This window comes from Cervus elaphus, chromosome 20 (genome assembly GCF_910594005.1).
Source record: "Cervus elaphus chromosome 20, mCerEla1.1, whole genome shotgun sequence".
Taxonomy (NCBI): Eukaryota; Metazoa; Chordata; class Mammalia; order Artiodactyla; family Cervidae; genus Cervus; species Cervus elaphus.
The window spans coordinates 112,011,570-112,024,047 of record NC_057834.1 but is presented as its reverse complement, the minus strand read 5'-3'; the positions used below and the strand labels follow the sequence as shown (position 1 = coordinate 112,024,047).

Sequence of the window (12,478 nt, the reverse complement as noted above, 5' to 3'; positions counted from 1 at the left end):
TACCTTTCAGGTGTATTCTTAGAGCTTTGCACATACTGATTCATCTAATTCTCACAATAATCCTATGATGCACATATTATTCCATCCCCTACTGTAGAGAAGGAAACCAAGGCACAGATTCAAGTAACTTTCCCAAGGCCACACAGCTCGGTAAGTGGCAGATCCAGGATGCAAAGCCAGACATCTGGGCTCTAAAATACACACTCACTCTTTAGCTTTGTGTGTGTGCTTATGGATGTAATAAAAAAATACATGTTATAAAAGCTATCATGTTAACCATTTTTAAGTGTACAGCTCACTGGCTGTACATTCAGTGTGACGTGCATTCACACTTTTGTGCAACCGTCACCACCATCCATCTTCAGAAGTTTTTCATCTTCCTCCCCAAACTGAAATTCTCTACCCATTAAACACTAACTCTCCTTCCCTAGTCCTCTCAGACCCTGTAACCACCATTCTACTTTCTGTTTCTATGAATTTGCCTATTCTAGGTTTCACACGAATGGAACCACCAATATTTGCCCCTTAGTGTCTTGCTTATTTCACTTAATATAATGTTTTCAAGGCTCATCCATGTTGTAACAGAGGTCAGAATTTCATTATTTTTTTAAGTCTGAATAATATTCCATTGCATGTACATACCACATCTTGTTTCTCCAGCCACTAGTCGATGACACTTGGAGAACCCACTCACTTAACCACCACCCTGTCCTCTTGTGACGTGCTAGCTGGCACACAGGGGGTCTAGGCTATCACCAGGGTCTGTACAGTGGGGCTCAGAGGCTCACTGTCTGCTCAGACAGTGGAAGGCTAAGGACGCTTCCTGGATGAGCTGCCATTTGACCTGGGCCTTGAGTAAAGACAGCCAGGTGGACAGGGGCAGCTTGGCAATTCCAGCACTGCCTCCCCAGTGGACTGCAAGCCTGGGGAACAGGAACCACATCATGTTTGCCTGCATCCCTAGACCCAGCCCCAAGAAGGCCTCTGAGAAGAGGGGATCAGATGGGTGAGTGAGTACCCAGGTGAGCACTTTGCCCGGCTCAGCAGGCACCTGCAGAATGTGTCACCTTAGGAGGACATGCATGTGGCTTGGGGTCAGGAGTCCAGGTTACAGTCTCAGCTCTGCCATGGTCCCCATGACCCTGGTGAGGAAATGGGAAAGCGTCATTTCTTGAGGGCTTGCTGTGTGCCAAACACCACGCTGACCTCTTACGTATACGACCCCACTCATGTGCACAGCAGCCCTACAAAGCAGGAATTGTGACGCTCATGTGTTGGTGAGATAAGGGGCAGTTTTCAAGGTCACACAGCTCAAGCTGTCCAGAGAGATTCAGACCAGCTCTGCCCGCCTGGCTCCTCTACCCTGGTTAGTCTCGTGGGAGAGGCGTTCCTCACTGTCTGCTAGTGGCTGCCACACAGGCCCTTGGGGGAAGGGGTGGAGGTTGGCCCTCCCACATCCATAAGGTCAGGGACTGTAGGCTTAATCTTTCCCAGCACTCCCCTGGAGCCCTGAGCAGTGGCCCTCCCTCTCTGGGACAGGGGTCCTCACCCAGCTTCAAGTCCTTCTCTCTCTCCCCAGAAGGGGTGTCTCAACACATTCATAGTGATGCTTTGATGTTGCTCAGATGTGTGCCTGGAGGGGTCCTTGCTCCTCCCAGTGGTAGGTGGAGTCCTCAAGGGAGCTGTGTGACCTTCGGCAAGTTGCTGAACCTGTCTGTGCCTTGCATTCTTCATTTACAATACGAGGATAATGAATTGCCCACCTCATAGGGTTTTGATGAGGAGTAAGTGAGTTCATGTAAAGTGCCAGCGCAGGAAGTACTCCCCAAGTCAGCTCTGTTGCTGCTGTGATTGCCACATTTCTGTGTGTCTAGTCACAGCCCAGAACCTGGGACAGAGCAGCTGAGTGCAGTTCTGTGGATGGGTGGAGGGTGGGTGGTAGGTGGAGCCCCACCTTTCCTGCCTCCCCCACCCCACGCCCTCAGCTGTCCTGTCTGCTGTCTCCCCTTTCTCTTCATCACAGACACACGGTCTCAATAGTCACAGTAGATGCGGGGCAAGGGAATAGATGGGAGAAGTGCTTATGAGGGTGACTAGGCAGGAGCTGAAGACTGGTTGGGTGCTGGAGGTGGCAGGGCAGAGGGAGAGGAGGGAGATGGGGATGATGCCTGGTTTGGGGCTGGGACAAAGTGGGGCTGGTGGTACTGACCTTGCAATGGTGGGCACTGGAGGAGGGCAATTCCAAGAAGGAAAGGAACCATTTCTTGGTTGTGAACTCATGCAACTAGGGTTCCCTGAGCACACATTCAATCCCAGAGCTTCCATCAGTAAGTGGTGCCCAAGGAGAAAGGCTCAGTTTGTGTCCTCAAAGAAGCTCCAGGGGGATAGGATTCAGGAGGCAGGTGCATAAGTTCATGGGGGCAATAATGTTTCTGTGTTCAGGGCCCCCAGGGGCACAGAGAAGGGGCAGTCAGCCTAGGTGAGGCCTGGGGACACTGTCAAACATGGCATCAGGGAGCTGACTTTTGGGTGGAGCTGGGGCTAGAGTGGAGTTGAGAGGCCTGGCAGAAGAGCATCCCTGCCCACACAGAAGGGACAAAACAGCCTGGGTCATTCCATGAATGATGGGAAGCTTGGTTAGAAGCTTGTTGGTGGTATACAGACTAGAGGGTGGATAGGTGTGAATGAGGCCCCAGGGGCAAATGGGGCCTGAGGGTACTCCTTGAGTTGGGGAGTAATCATCCTTATTCCCTCAGCTCCTCCGGATGGAGCAGGTACGGCGGATCCCTGAGGAGTACTCTCTGGGGCGAATGGCAGAAGGCCTGAGCCATCGGGACCCCATCATGAAGGTGCTGTCCATCCGAGGCCTGGTAATCCTGGCTCAAAGGACTGAAAAGGTGAGTTGAGGGCAGGGGAGAGCCCATTCAGCCAGGGCCCCGACAAGAGGAAGGATGGAGCTTGGCCATCCTCAACTCTCCAGTGCTGGTGACTGGACTTAGGGCTCATTTCTGTCTCTGTCTTAATTATCCCATCTGTAAAATGGGTATCCCTTAATAATTCCCTATATGCTTTATTTTTTGAAAAGTACTTGCCGAATTCAGATTTTTCACAATGACCCTAAGAGCAGTATATTTAGGAGGGGCTGGGGATAGCAATAATTACTCTAAAATTTTAAATATTTAATATATAATATAATATAATATATATAATATAATAATATAATAAGTAAATATTCTAAAATTCTAAAATATTATTCTAGAGATTAGGAAGCTGAGTCACAGGTTGTTGATATTTCATTAGCCTTTTAAAAAGTGCTGTGTTTTTCTCTACTAAGCACTGTCATTACAGCTTATGATTTAGAGGGACAAAGGGACAGGACTTAACTAACAACACAGAAAACTAACAACACAGGGTATCATCTATAGATAGTGCCAAGAAGTGGGGAGACAACAAAAGCCCTCAGGGTTGCAGGCTAAGAAGGAGTCAGTGAGGCCAAAGAGGGCTTTGGAGACACCAAGAGTTTGAGTGAGGGCATGCCAGGCAGGTGGGATAACATAAGCAAAGGCCAGGAGGTATGACTTGCTTGACCAAGTTCATCTCTGTGAATCAGAGGCTGGGTCCCTCACCTGTTAGATCAGATAGGATCCCCCATCCCAAATATTCCTTCTCCACAGGCTGCCAAGGTGCAGGCCCTCCTGCCCTCCATGGTGAAGGGTCTGAAGAGTGTGGATGGGCTGCTGGTGGTGGAGGCGGTCCACAACCTCAAGACCATTTTCAAGCATGATCGGAAGCTGATGGACAACTCAGTCTATGTGGAGATACTGCAGATTCTGCTGCCACACTTCAGTGATGTAAGGAATTCCGTGAGGGTGGAAGGATGGGGGTGTAACACCTGGAGAGCAGTTCTTTACTACTCTGGGGGTCGTAATAGCTCCCATGGCCTGCTGGGACCTGGGCAGGGCTGAGTCAGCCCAGGGGAAGGGGTGCTCATCCCAGCTGGTCCAAATTCTTTGTAATTGGTTTGCATAGAGAAAGTTCCTTCTTTAATTGGTTCTCACAGAGGGAGATCTTTTTGTGTCCTCGTTACCCCAGAGACTTGCCTCTCTGTGATTGGTCCATCTAAAGGAGTCACAATTTTTTTCCTTTGAATTTTTTTTTTTTAAATTGGAGTACAGCCAATTAACAATGTTGTGATAGCTTCAGGTGAGCCGCAAAGGGACTCAGTCATACACATACATGTATCTATTCTCCCTCAAACTCCCCTCCCATCCAGGCTGCCACATAACATTGAGCAGAGTTCTCTGTGCTATAGAGTAGGTCCTTGTTGGTTATCCATTTAAAATATAGCAGTATGTACCTGTTGATCCCAAACTTCCTAACTATCCCTTCCCCCATTTTTCCCCCAAGGGGGTCACAATTCTTTGGTCTCAGCAGAGGGGGGGCATTTTTCTACTTGGCACAAAGGCACCTTTTAGGACAGTGGGGTTCCTGCTGGGAAGAGCGGGCAGAGCTCCAGACCCAGGCTCTGACCACGGGGAAGCCAGCCCCAGATCAGCCCCGTCAGGTGGCCTTCAGTGTTCTTCATCTCTGCGTGTCTTGCGCTTGGAGGGGCCCTTGGAATGAGTGGAAGGAAGGCCATGAGCCTCTACGTGGGGCACAGAGGTGCAGGCAGCCTCCTGGAGGATGGAGCTTGCCTGAGCCTCTGGATCTGCCCCAGTCACGGGAGGACGTGCGCTCCTCCTGCATCAACCTGTACGGCAAGGTAGTTCAGAAGCTGCGGTCGCCCCGCACCCCGGCTGTGGAAGAGCAGCTGATCAGCACCTTGGTGCCCCTGCTGCTGACCATGCAAGAGGGCAATGCCAAGGTGAGCCAGGTGAGTGTGCAGAGCCCTGAGTCCTGAGGGTGCAGCCCGCTTTACAGAACCCATCCTAGAATCACAGACAATCCATCATGCGACCAAGTCTGGCCAAGCTTGTTTTCAAAAGGTACCCAAGCCAGTATTTCTGTTCAAAACAGCCAACTTTCCTTGTATGTTTCAAGTATTGATAGGAATTGTTTTCCCAAAATCCAGTTTCATGCCCCCCCCCCACCCCCGGAGCATAGTTCAACTCTTCTGGAATTGCATAGCTCTGGTATTCTCTTTCTATTGGCCCCCAGAAATGTGTGAAGACCCTGTTCCGCTGTTCTTGCTTCATGGCTTGGGAGTTGCCAAAAAAAGCTTACAGCCGGAAGCCCTGGGACAACCAGCAGCAGACGGTGGCTAAAATTTGCAAGTACCTTGTGAGTACTTCTAAGACTACAGTGGGTTCTTATGAGTATGTTGGAGGTGGCCAGTTCTTTCCTTGTCTCTTCCTCCTTTTTACATGAGCATCCTTACTGACAATTCCATTACCACCTACAAGTTGTTGGCTCTTGAAAGTTCATCTTTGCCTCTGACTTCTCTCGCCACTTCTGGTGTTCCTTCTCCAAGGCTTACTGGACATCTCCCCCAGTGACTGTGTGTGTGCTGTGCTGAGTCGCTTCGGTCCTGTCCTACTCTTTGCAACCCCATGGATGGTAGCCCACCACGCTCCTCTGTCCATGGAATTCTCCAGCAAGAATATTGGAGTGGGTTGCTATGCCCTTCTCCAGGGGATCTTCCCAACCCCAGGGATCAAACTTGCGTCTCTCATGTCTCCCGCGTTGCAATGCAGGTTCTTTATCACTAGGGCCAACTGGAAAGCCCTCCCCTGCCCACAATGACTACACACAACTAAAATCAGCGTATCTCCTGAACTTATGGCCTTCCCAATGTCAGTTCTCTCTCCTTCTAAATTCCCAAAGCTGAAACCTAAAACCATCCAAGGCTTCTTCATCCCCTTCGCCTTCACCTTTGATCAATCTTAAATATCCTAAATGCCTCTGAATTGTTTTTTCCTCCCCCTCCCCATTATTATTACCCTTAGTTCAGATCATAAATGTTTCTCAGATGGGTCCAGCCATCCAGTGGGTCTCCCAGTCTTGAATCTCAGCTCCTCCAATCCATTCCCGACTCAGGCTACCAGAATGATCTGGTTAAAACCCAAGTCTGTCTATATCATATCCCTGCCTGGGGGACTCTACCGGCTCCCTCTTCTACCACAGTAATTTCCAGTGTGTATTTGCTGTGATGTCAGTCCTACAAGAAATGCCCCACAGGAGAGAAAAGATCCCAGACAAGTAAGTTTGGGAAATACTGCACTGTTATCTTCCTCTCGGAGATTTGCAGTGTCACCAGCACCAAAGAGCTCTGAAATGCTCTGTGCCGAGGAAACTTCATGATTGATTCATGGTTTCCCCAAATTATTAAAGCACAGAACCCCCTTTCCAGGTAACACCCAAGAACATTCTACGGTAGGAGAAAGCCCTACACACAGTGACACGCTGCACAGCAGGATGCAGCCGGGCTCCTTCACGTATCATTTCGGACGCTTTGCCATAGAGGCGCATCTGCCTTTCCTGTAGTCACAGGCTGTGCTCCCCGGGATGCAGGCTCTGAGGCAGAGGTTGGCATGCAGGAGGTTTATTAGGGAGCACCCTGGGACCAGCCGCTGTAGAAGGGAGGGCAGGGAGCGGAAGTGGCAGGAGTCAAGCTGCAGTGCGGTTTCAGGGAAGGTCTCGGCCAACATGATGCCAAGATTCCTCATGTTGGGGCTGGCGGTCAGGTCTCGGCACAGACTGAGGGGTCTGTCAGTTTCCGGTTCTGCCCCTGGAAGAAGGTCTTGAGGCTGTGGTTTGCCTCGTCATCGGTCGCCAGCTGGCCTGGGAAGGGACGTGACTTTGGGCCAGCAGTTCTCTTCCACCAAGGCAATCTGCACCTGGGGAAATAAATCCTTCACACTCTAAGGGAGGTCTGGACGGGGCATGCAGCATCCCCATTCCCCCACCAACCTAACAGGAATAAACAAAACAAAAGATTGCTATTTTGCAGTAATAATCATTATCAATAATGCTCAAAGCCTCTGCAATCCAGTGCCTAATATTGTTACCTCCTTATACGGAGGGAAAAAGAGGCCTGGAGGAAGTGTTTGGCTGGTGCTGCTAATTCAAATACTAACCATGACCCAGTGACTGGGCAGATAATAAGTGATGTAGGGGTGATAGGGCCATGGCAACCTGGAGGGGCCAGGCTCTGTTGAAAGCACGAACAGAGAGCTCCAGCCACCATACAGCCAACTCTCACCAGGGCCTTCAGTTTCACAAGAAAAGCTAGATTTTTATAAGACTTTAATTAACAATCAATTTAGTTAAAATGCTGCGCTGGCCTCTGCCCTGCCAGTCATTTGTGGCCTGTGGGCTGCCAGCTTGTGACCTCTGCATTAGACCCTCTGGATTCTCAGGCTCTTCTTTGCTCTCCAGGCATCAACAGTTCTGCTCATATGAAGGCCAACCTCTAGCCTTAGCTTTAAGGAGGGGTCAGTAACCTAGTCATTCATTCATTTATCCATCCAATACTTTCTGGGCACCTGTACCATGCAGAGCTCCATCCAGGGTGCTGAGGACTCTGAGCTGAGTGAGAAGGTCCCTTCTTTTGGGGGAACTACAGATCCAGTGGGGGAGACAGGTATAAGTAATTATAAGTCCAGTGTCATAGGTGCCATGGCAAGGGCTGTGCAACATGCTGCAGGGACGCCAAGGTGGTGAGATTAGCTCTGCCGGAGGGTTGTGCAAAACTTCAGGGAGGAGACGGTTTCTGAGCTGAGCCTCAAAGAATGAGAGGGGACTCATCAGGAAGGAAAGAGGGAAAGGGGCTCCAATCAGGAGCAGTGGCTTGTGTCGGGCATGCATTTGGGCAGAGTTGTGCCTCGACCTGGGATTGGAGCATGGTGTGCGTGGAGGCAGTGGTAGAGAAAGACCTGAGGCTGAGAAAGAACGTGAGCGTGAACACTTTGCACACTAAGCCCAGGAGGTTACTCCCTGACATTGCTATTGCTGTTGTTCAGTCGCTCAGTTGTGTCTGACTCTTTGCGACCCCATGGACTGCAGCATGCCAGGCTTCCCCGTCCTTCACTATCGCCTGGAGTCTGCTCAAACTCGTGTCCATATAGTCGATCAGGGTCTTTTTCAATGAGCTGGCTCTTTGCATCAGGTGACCAAAGCATTGGAGCTTCAGCTTCAGCATCAGTCCTTCAAATGAATATTTAGGGTTGATTTCTTTTAGGGCTGACTGGTTTGATCTCCGAGCTGTCCAAGGGACTCTCAAGAGTCTTCTCCAATACCACAGTTACTGCCCGACATGCAGATTGTCAATAGGAGAGTGATCAGATCAGATCTTTCTTTATCTCCCTCAACAGTCTCTTAGCAGATTGCCTGCCCCCTGGTTTCTACTTGATCAAACCCAACCTGAACACCACTGTCAGACTATTTTGCCTAAAACATTACTTTGTCATTGCCCTATTAAGAATGGATGCTGGCTTCTTATTTTTTAATGCATAAGGAAGCCCTATTTCTGTCTGTATCTGAAGGACTTTTAAGACCCTCCTAAGTCTGTAGTTTATTCCCACTGCTTTGTAACTTGAATCCTTTACCTAGTCAGACCCGTCTCCTTAGTCATGTCCTTCACATGCCATATCTTTTCTCAGCTCTGGCTGGACTTGCATTTTAGAACTTGCCTTCTGGCTTGTAGCAGGTGGGTGGGTTAGAAAAGGAGACACCCAAGGCAGGAAGATCATTAACGTGATTGTTGCAGTCAGCTAAGAGAACATGAAGTCTGGCTTCTGGAAGAGTCCAGAATGGGTAGCAGAGTTATTTAGGAGGCAAATGGCCAGGGCTCAGCTGCTTGACTGGGTCCTGGTTCCTAGCTCTGGGAGGGGTGGATGGGTGGTTAGTCCCTCTGAGGGCCCAGCACTCTCTGGCTTCTCTTTGTTCCAGGTGGACACTCATCGAGACAGCGCCTTCACGTTCCTCAGTCAGAGCCTGGAGTATGCCAAGAGTCCTCGGGCCTCCCTCCGGAAGTCCTCAGTCATGTTCATAGGTAACCTGCCCTGGCAGACCTAGTCCTGCTACTTCCTCCCCTTGGAAGGAAGCAGTGGCCCTTCTGGCCCAGGGTGGATGCCTCCCTTTGGATGCAAGGCTTGGCCAGCACACAGCTTTGATATAAATTAGCAAGGTCTCCCTTCTTCTGAGATCACTGCTCGGGAAGTGGACCAAGGTCATAACCGTGACATTTGTAGGCAGTAGAACTACTGCTTCACCTGTCCCACCTCCCGCCCCCAATACAGCAAGGTCCAGGTGCAGCAGGAGCCTGCCCTGCAGCAGGAAGCACCCGTCTGCACAGGGGGAAACTGAACTAGGATCTCAGCTCCATAGTCCCCTTTTCTGTGTGATACCACCTGAGCCTCCTCTGTAAGATCTGTAAGGTGATTGGCAAGATAGGGATCAACTCCTGCTTTGTCACCTGGATGAGAATTTTTTAAAAGTGAAGACTGGCAGATAAAAGTTCTCCCTCAGTGACAGTCACCTTCCTCCTTCTTCCCACAGCCCCAACCTCTATCTTTCTGGGGAAAAAACCAAGTAGGTTCCCTTCACTCAGAATCTCTCCATAGGACACTTCTGATGGTATGCCGTCTCCTCTCAGCCACTCCCCTTCCCTCCCCCAAACAGCCATATATCCTTCAAGGGTCTGCAGGAGACCCTACTGCAGAGAGGCTTGGAGAGGCCCCCCACCTTGTACCTTTGCCCAATTCATGTGCAATTTCTCATTCGTCCTGTCATCCATGCATGTATCCGTTGGCTTCGGCCTCATACACTGATTGATCCTCTACTCTGTGTCAGGCACTGGGCTTAGTCTAGAGAAACAAAGAAATTTTCAGGAGGTGATGCCGATGGTCAGGACTGGGGAGATGTGGGGGCAGCTGTTAACATGGTCAGTTCTGGGACAGATGAGCAACGCCCAGGCTGGAGGGAGCATCCTTTGGGCTGTGGGGACGTGCTCAGGGGGAGCTCCTCAAACAGAGTGATGTATTTCCTAAATTCTGGCTTCTCTAAATCTTGTTCCAAACTAATCACTTCCAAGAATGTTGGTGTTTTGATTCCTAACCTTTTGCGGGTTACAGATCTTTTGTGAGACCCTACAGAAATTTAGGAACACTTGCCCTAGAAATATGCACCATGCATGCACTTGAGCAAGTGTCTCAAAGGCCCTCAGACTATCCTTCCCGCTCCCCCATCTCTAGCAGATCTAAGCTGAAGAAACCCCAGGTCTGGTGGGAGATGTTCATGAATGACAAGTAAAATACATCACAGTGTGTACACAGGAGGAGACAGACTCAGAGACTCTGGGAGCCTTAAGAGGCATTTATAACTAGCTTGGGGCAAAGTAGGGAAAAATTTCCTAGAGGAGCAGCCACGTTAAATTGAATATTAAAGGACAAATAGGAATTAGTAAGGTACAAAGTAAGGGAGGGGCCTTCTGAGAGGTAGGGCACATTCAAGGATCTGCAGGTACTTTAGGAGCCGCTGAAGCAGGGGAGGGCTGAGCTATGTTGCCGAGAAACTGAGTTTCAGCCTCTTCAGGGACCCCACCAACAACCTGAGGGGAAGGTATGCGAGGCACTTGGTACCCTCCTGTTACTGTTCCTTGGAGAAGGGGGCACCGAGGCAGCACGTCCCTGAGTCTTAGACGAGGACACTACAGACCAGCCAAGGGAAGGGATCTCCTAGGACCACCTCTCAGAGTCAGCTACGGCCCTGCTCCTGTCTCTGTCCTGTTGCCCTCTCTGCCCACTGGACCTTCCACCCCTCCCAGGACCCCTCTCGAGGAATCTGTCCCAGGGTCAAGACGAAGTTCTCTGTTCGTGTTCTCGTTTGTGGGACTAGGAGAGCTTTTCCAAGGAGGTGTGGTCTGAGGGGGGGGCGATCAGAATCAGGAGATGGACCCACTCACATCTTGGATTATGCTCAAGGGTCCCTGGTCCCCTGTATGGAGAGCAGCATGACGGAAGATCGTATGAATGAAGTTAAAGCTGGTGAGTCCTGCCCTGCATTGGCGAGATTTCCAGAGTCAGTGCGGGAATGAGTAGGCTCGCAGCAGGGAATGGGAGAGGGGAGGGTTACGACCCAATGCCAGGGGCTTCAGCTCAGTCCAACTGTGCTAACATTGACCAGGTGAGTACATGTTAGCTACTGTGGAGTCACTAAGACGCAGAACACACAGTCCACCTGCTAGGGGAGCTTACAATCCAGGAAACCAGACTCAGAAGACAAGATAAAAAACCATTTAGTGCAGGGCAAGTAGTTCAGACTCTTAAGGGGGCATGTTAATTTCATAACTGGGAAAGCTGATGGGAGCATGAAGGAAGGCTTGGGCAGTCCAAGAAGACTGCCTGGAGAAGGCAGGTTTTGATCCAAGCTTTGAAAGACATGAACAATTTGAAGAGCTGGAGATGAGGGGATGCTGAGCAGAGTACCCAAGCTAAGATATGAAGTGAGAAGGATGAGGTGTGAGACTCAGGTGGGGACCTAGACTTAACAAGTGACTTCTCTCCTCCCTATAACTCAGCTCTGGAAAACTTGAGACACGACCCAGAAGCATCAGTGTGCATCTATGCTGCCCAGGCCCAGGACAACATCCTGGCCAGCTGCTGGCGGAACTCCTGGCCACTGCCACACGGGGACTCATGGGTGTGTGACCCGGCCGCCACGCACCGCTGGAGCCCTAGCTGTGAGAATCTGCCCACTTCCCACCAGCGGCGCTCCTGGATCATGCAGGTGCTGGGTTCCTGGAAGATGTCTTTGAAGCAGTGATGTTCCTGAGCCCCCAGCCCTCCTTGGAGGTGGCCGTGGCCCCAGCCATGCTCACTATAAATGCCACATAGCTTGCCTCTCCCCATGGAGTTTTTCCTGTGAGATGAGCATGTTCTTTATTATTGACTCAGTCAACATTCATAGATGCACGTAGGCTGTCTTATAAAGGGGGAAGCTGAGGCCCAGAGAGGTGGAATGGCTTGTTCAAGGTCACACAGTGTTAGCTAGATGTCTCAGCTTCCCCTCCCTCCCAGGGAGAGAATAAGAACAAAAGGAGATGATTTCGGTAGCCTTCAGAGAAGGAAAAGAAGAGATTCCCCCCATCTCCACCGCATGATATGCACATCCCAGAATCCTGATCTCTGAGCCCCACCCTCGAGTCTTTGCCCAGAGGTTGGCCACCACTCATTCGGGCAACATTTACTGAGCACCTACCCTGGACCAGGCCTGCTCTGAGTGCCAGAGATAAAAATATGAATGAGACCCAGCCTGAGGCCCTGGGCAGTTGATAGTCTGATGCAGAGGTTCTCAAATGGGGGTGATTTGGACAGGTCTGAAGACATTCTTGGTTGTTTCCACTTGGGGAGGGGGCTGTTATCATCAGCGGGTAGAGGCCAGGGATGCTGCTAAACGTCCTACAGTGCACAGGACAGTCCCACAGCAAAGATATGTCCATCGTAAACTGTCAAAAGTGCCGAGGCTGATAAACTGTGGC

General features: G+C 50.5%; 1 protein-coding gene across 1 annotated transcript in view; it reads left to right on the top strand.

Annotated features, from left to right (window-relative positions):
- Positions 1-11,852, top strand: part of MROH7 (maestro heat like repeat family member 7) — a 48,685-nt gene extending 36,833 nt beyond the window's left edge. The window contains exons 18-24 of the mRNA XM_043877552.1: positions 2,757-2,897; positions 3,675-3,851; positions 4,718-4,873; positions 5,158-5,280; positions 8,890-8,992; positions 10,923-10,985; positions 11,519-11,852. Of these exons, the coding sequence (XP_043733487.1) occupies positions 2,757-2,897; positions 3,675-3,851; positions 4,718-4,873; positions 5,158-5,280; positions 8,890-8,992; positions 10,923-10,985; positions 11,519-11,763 (1,008 nt within the window). The 3' untranslated portion in view covers positions 11,764-11,852. The remainder of the gene's footprint in view (positions 1-2,756; positions 2,898-3,674; positions 3,852-4,717; positions 4,874-5,157; positions 5,281-8,889; positions 8,993-10,922; positions 10,986-11,518) is intronic.
- The last annotated feature ends 626 nt before the right edge of the window (positions 11,853-12,478 follow it).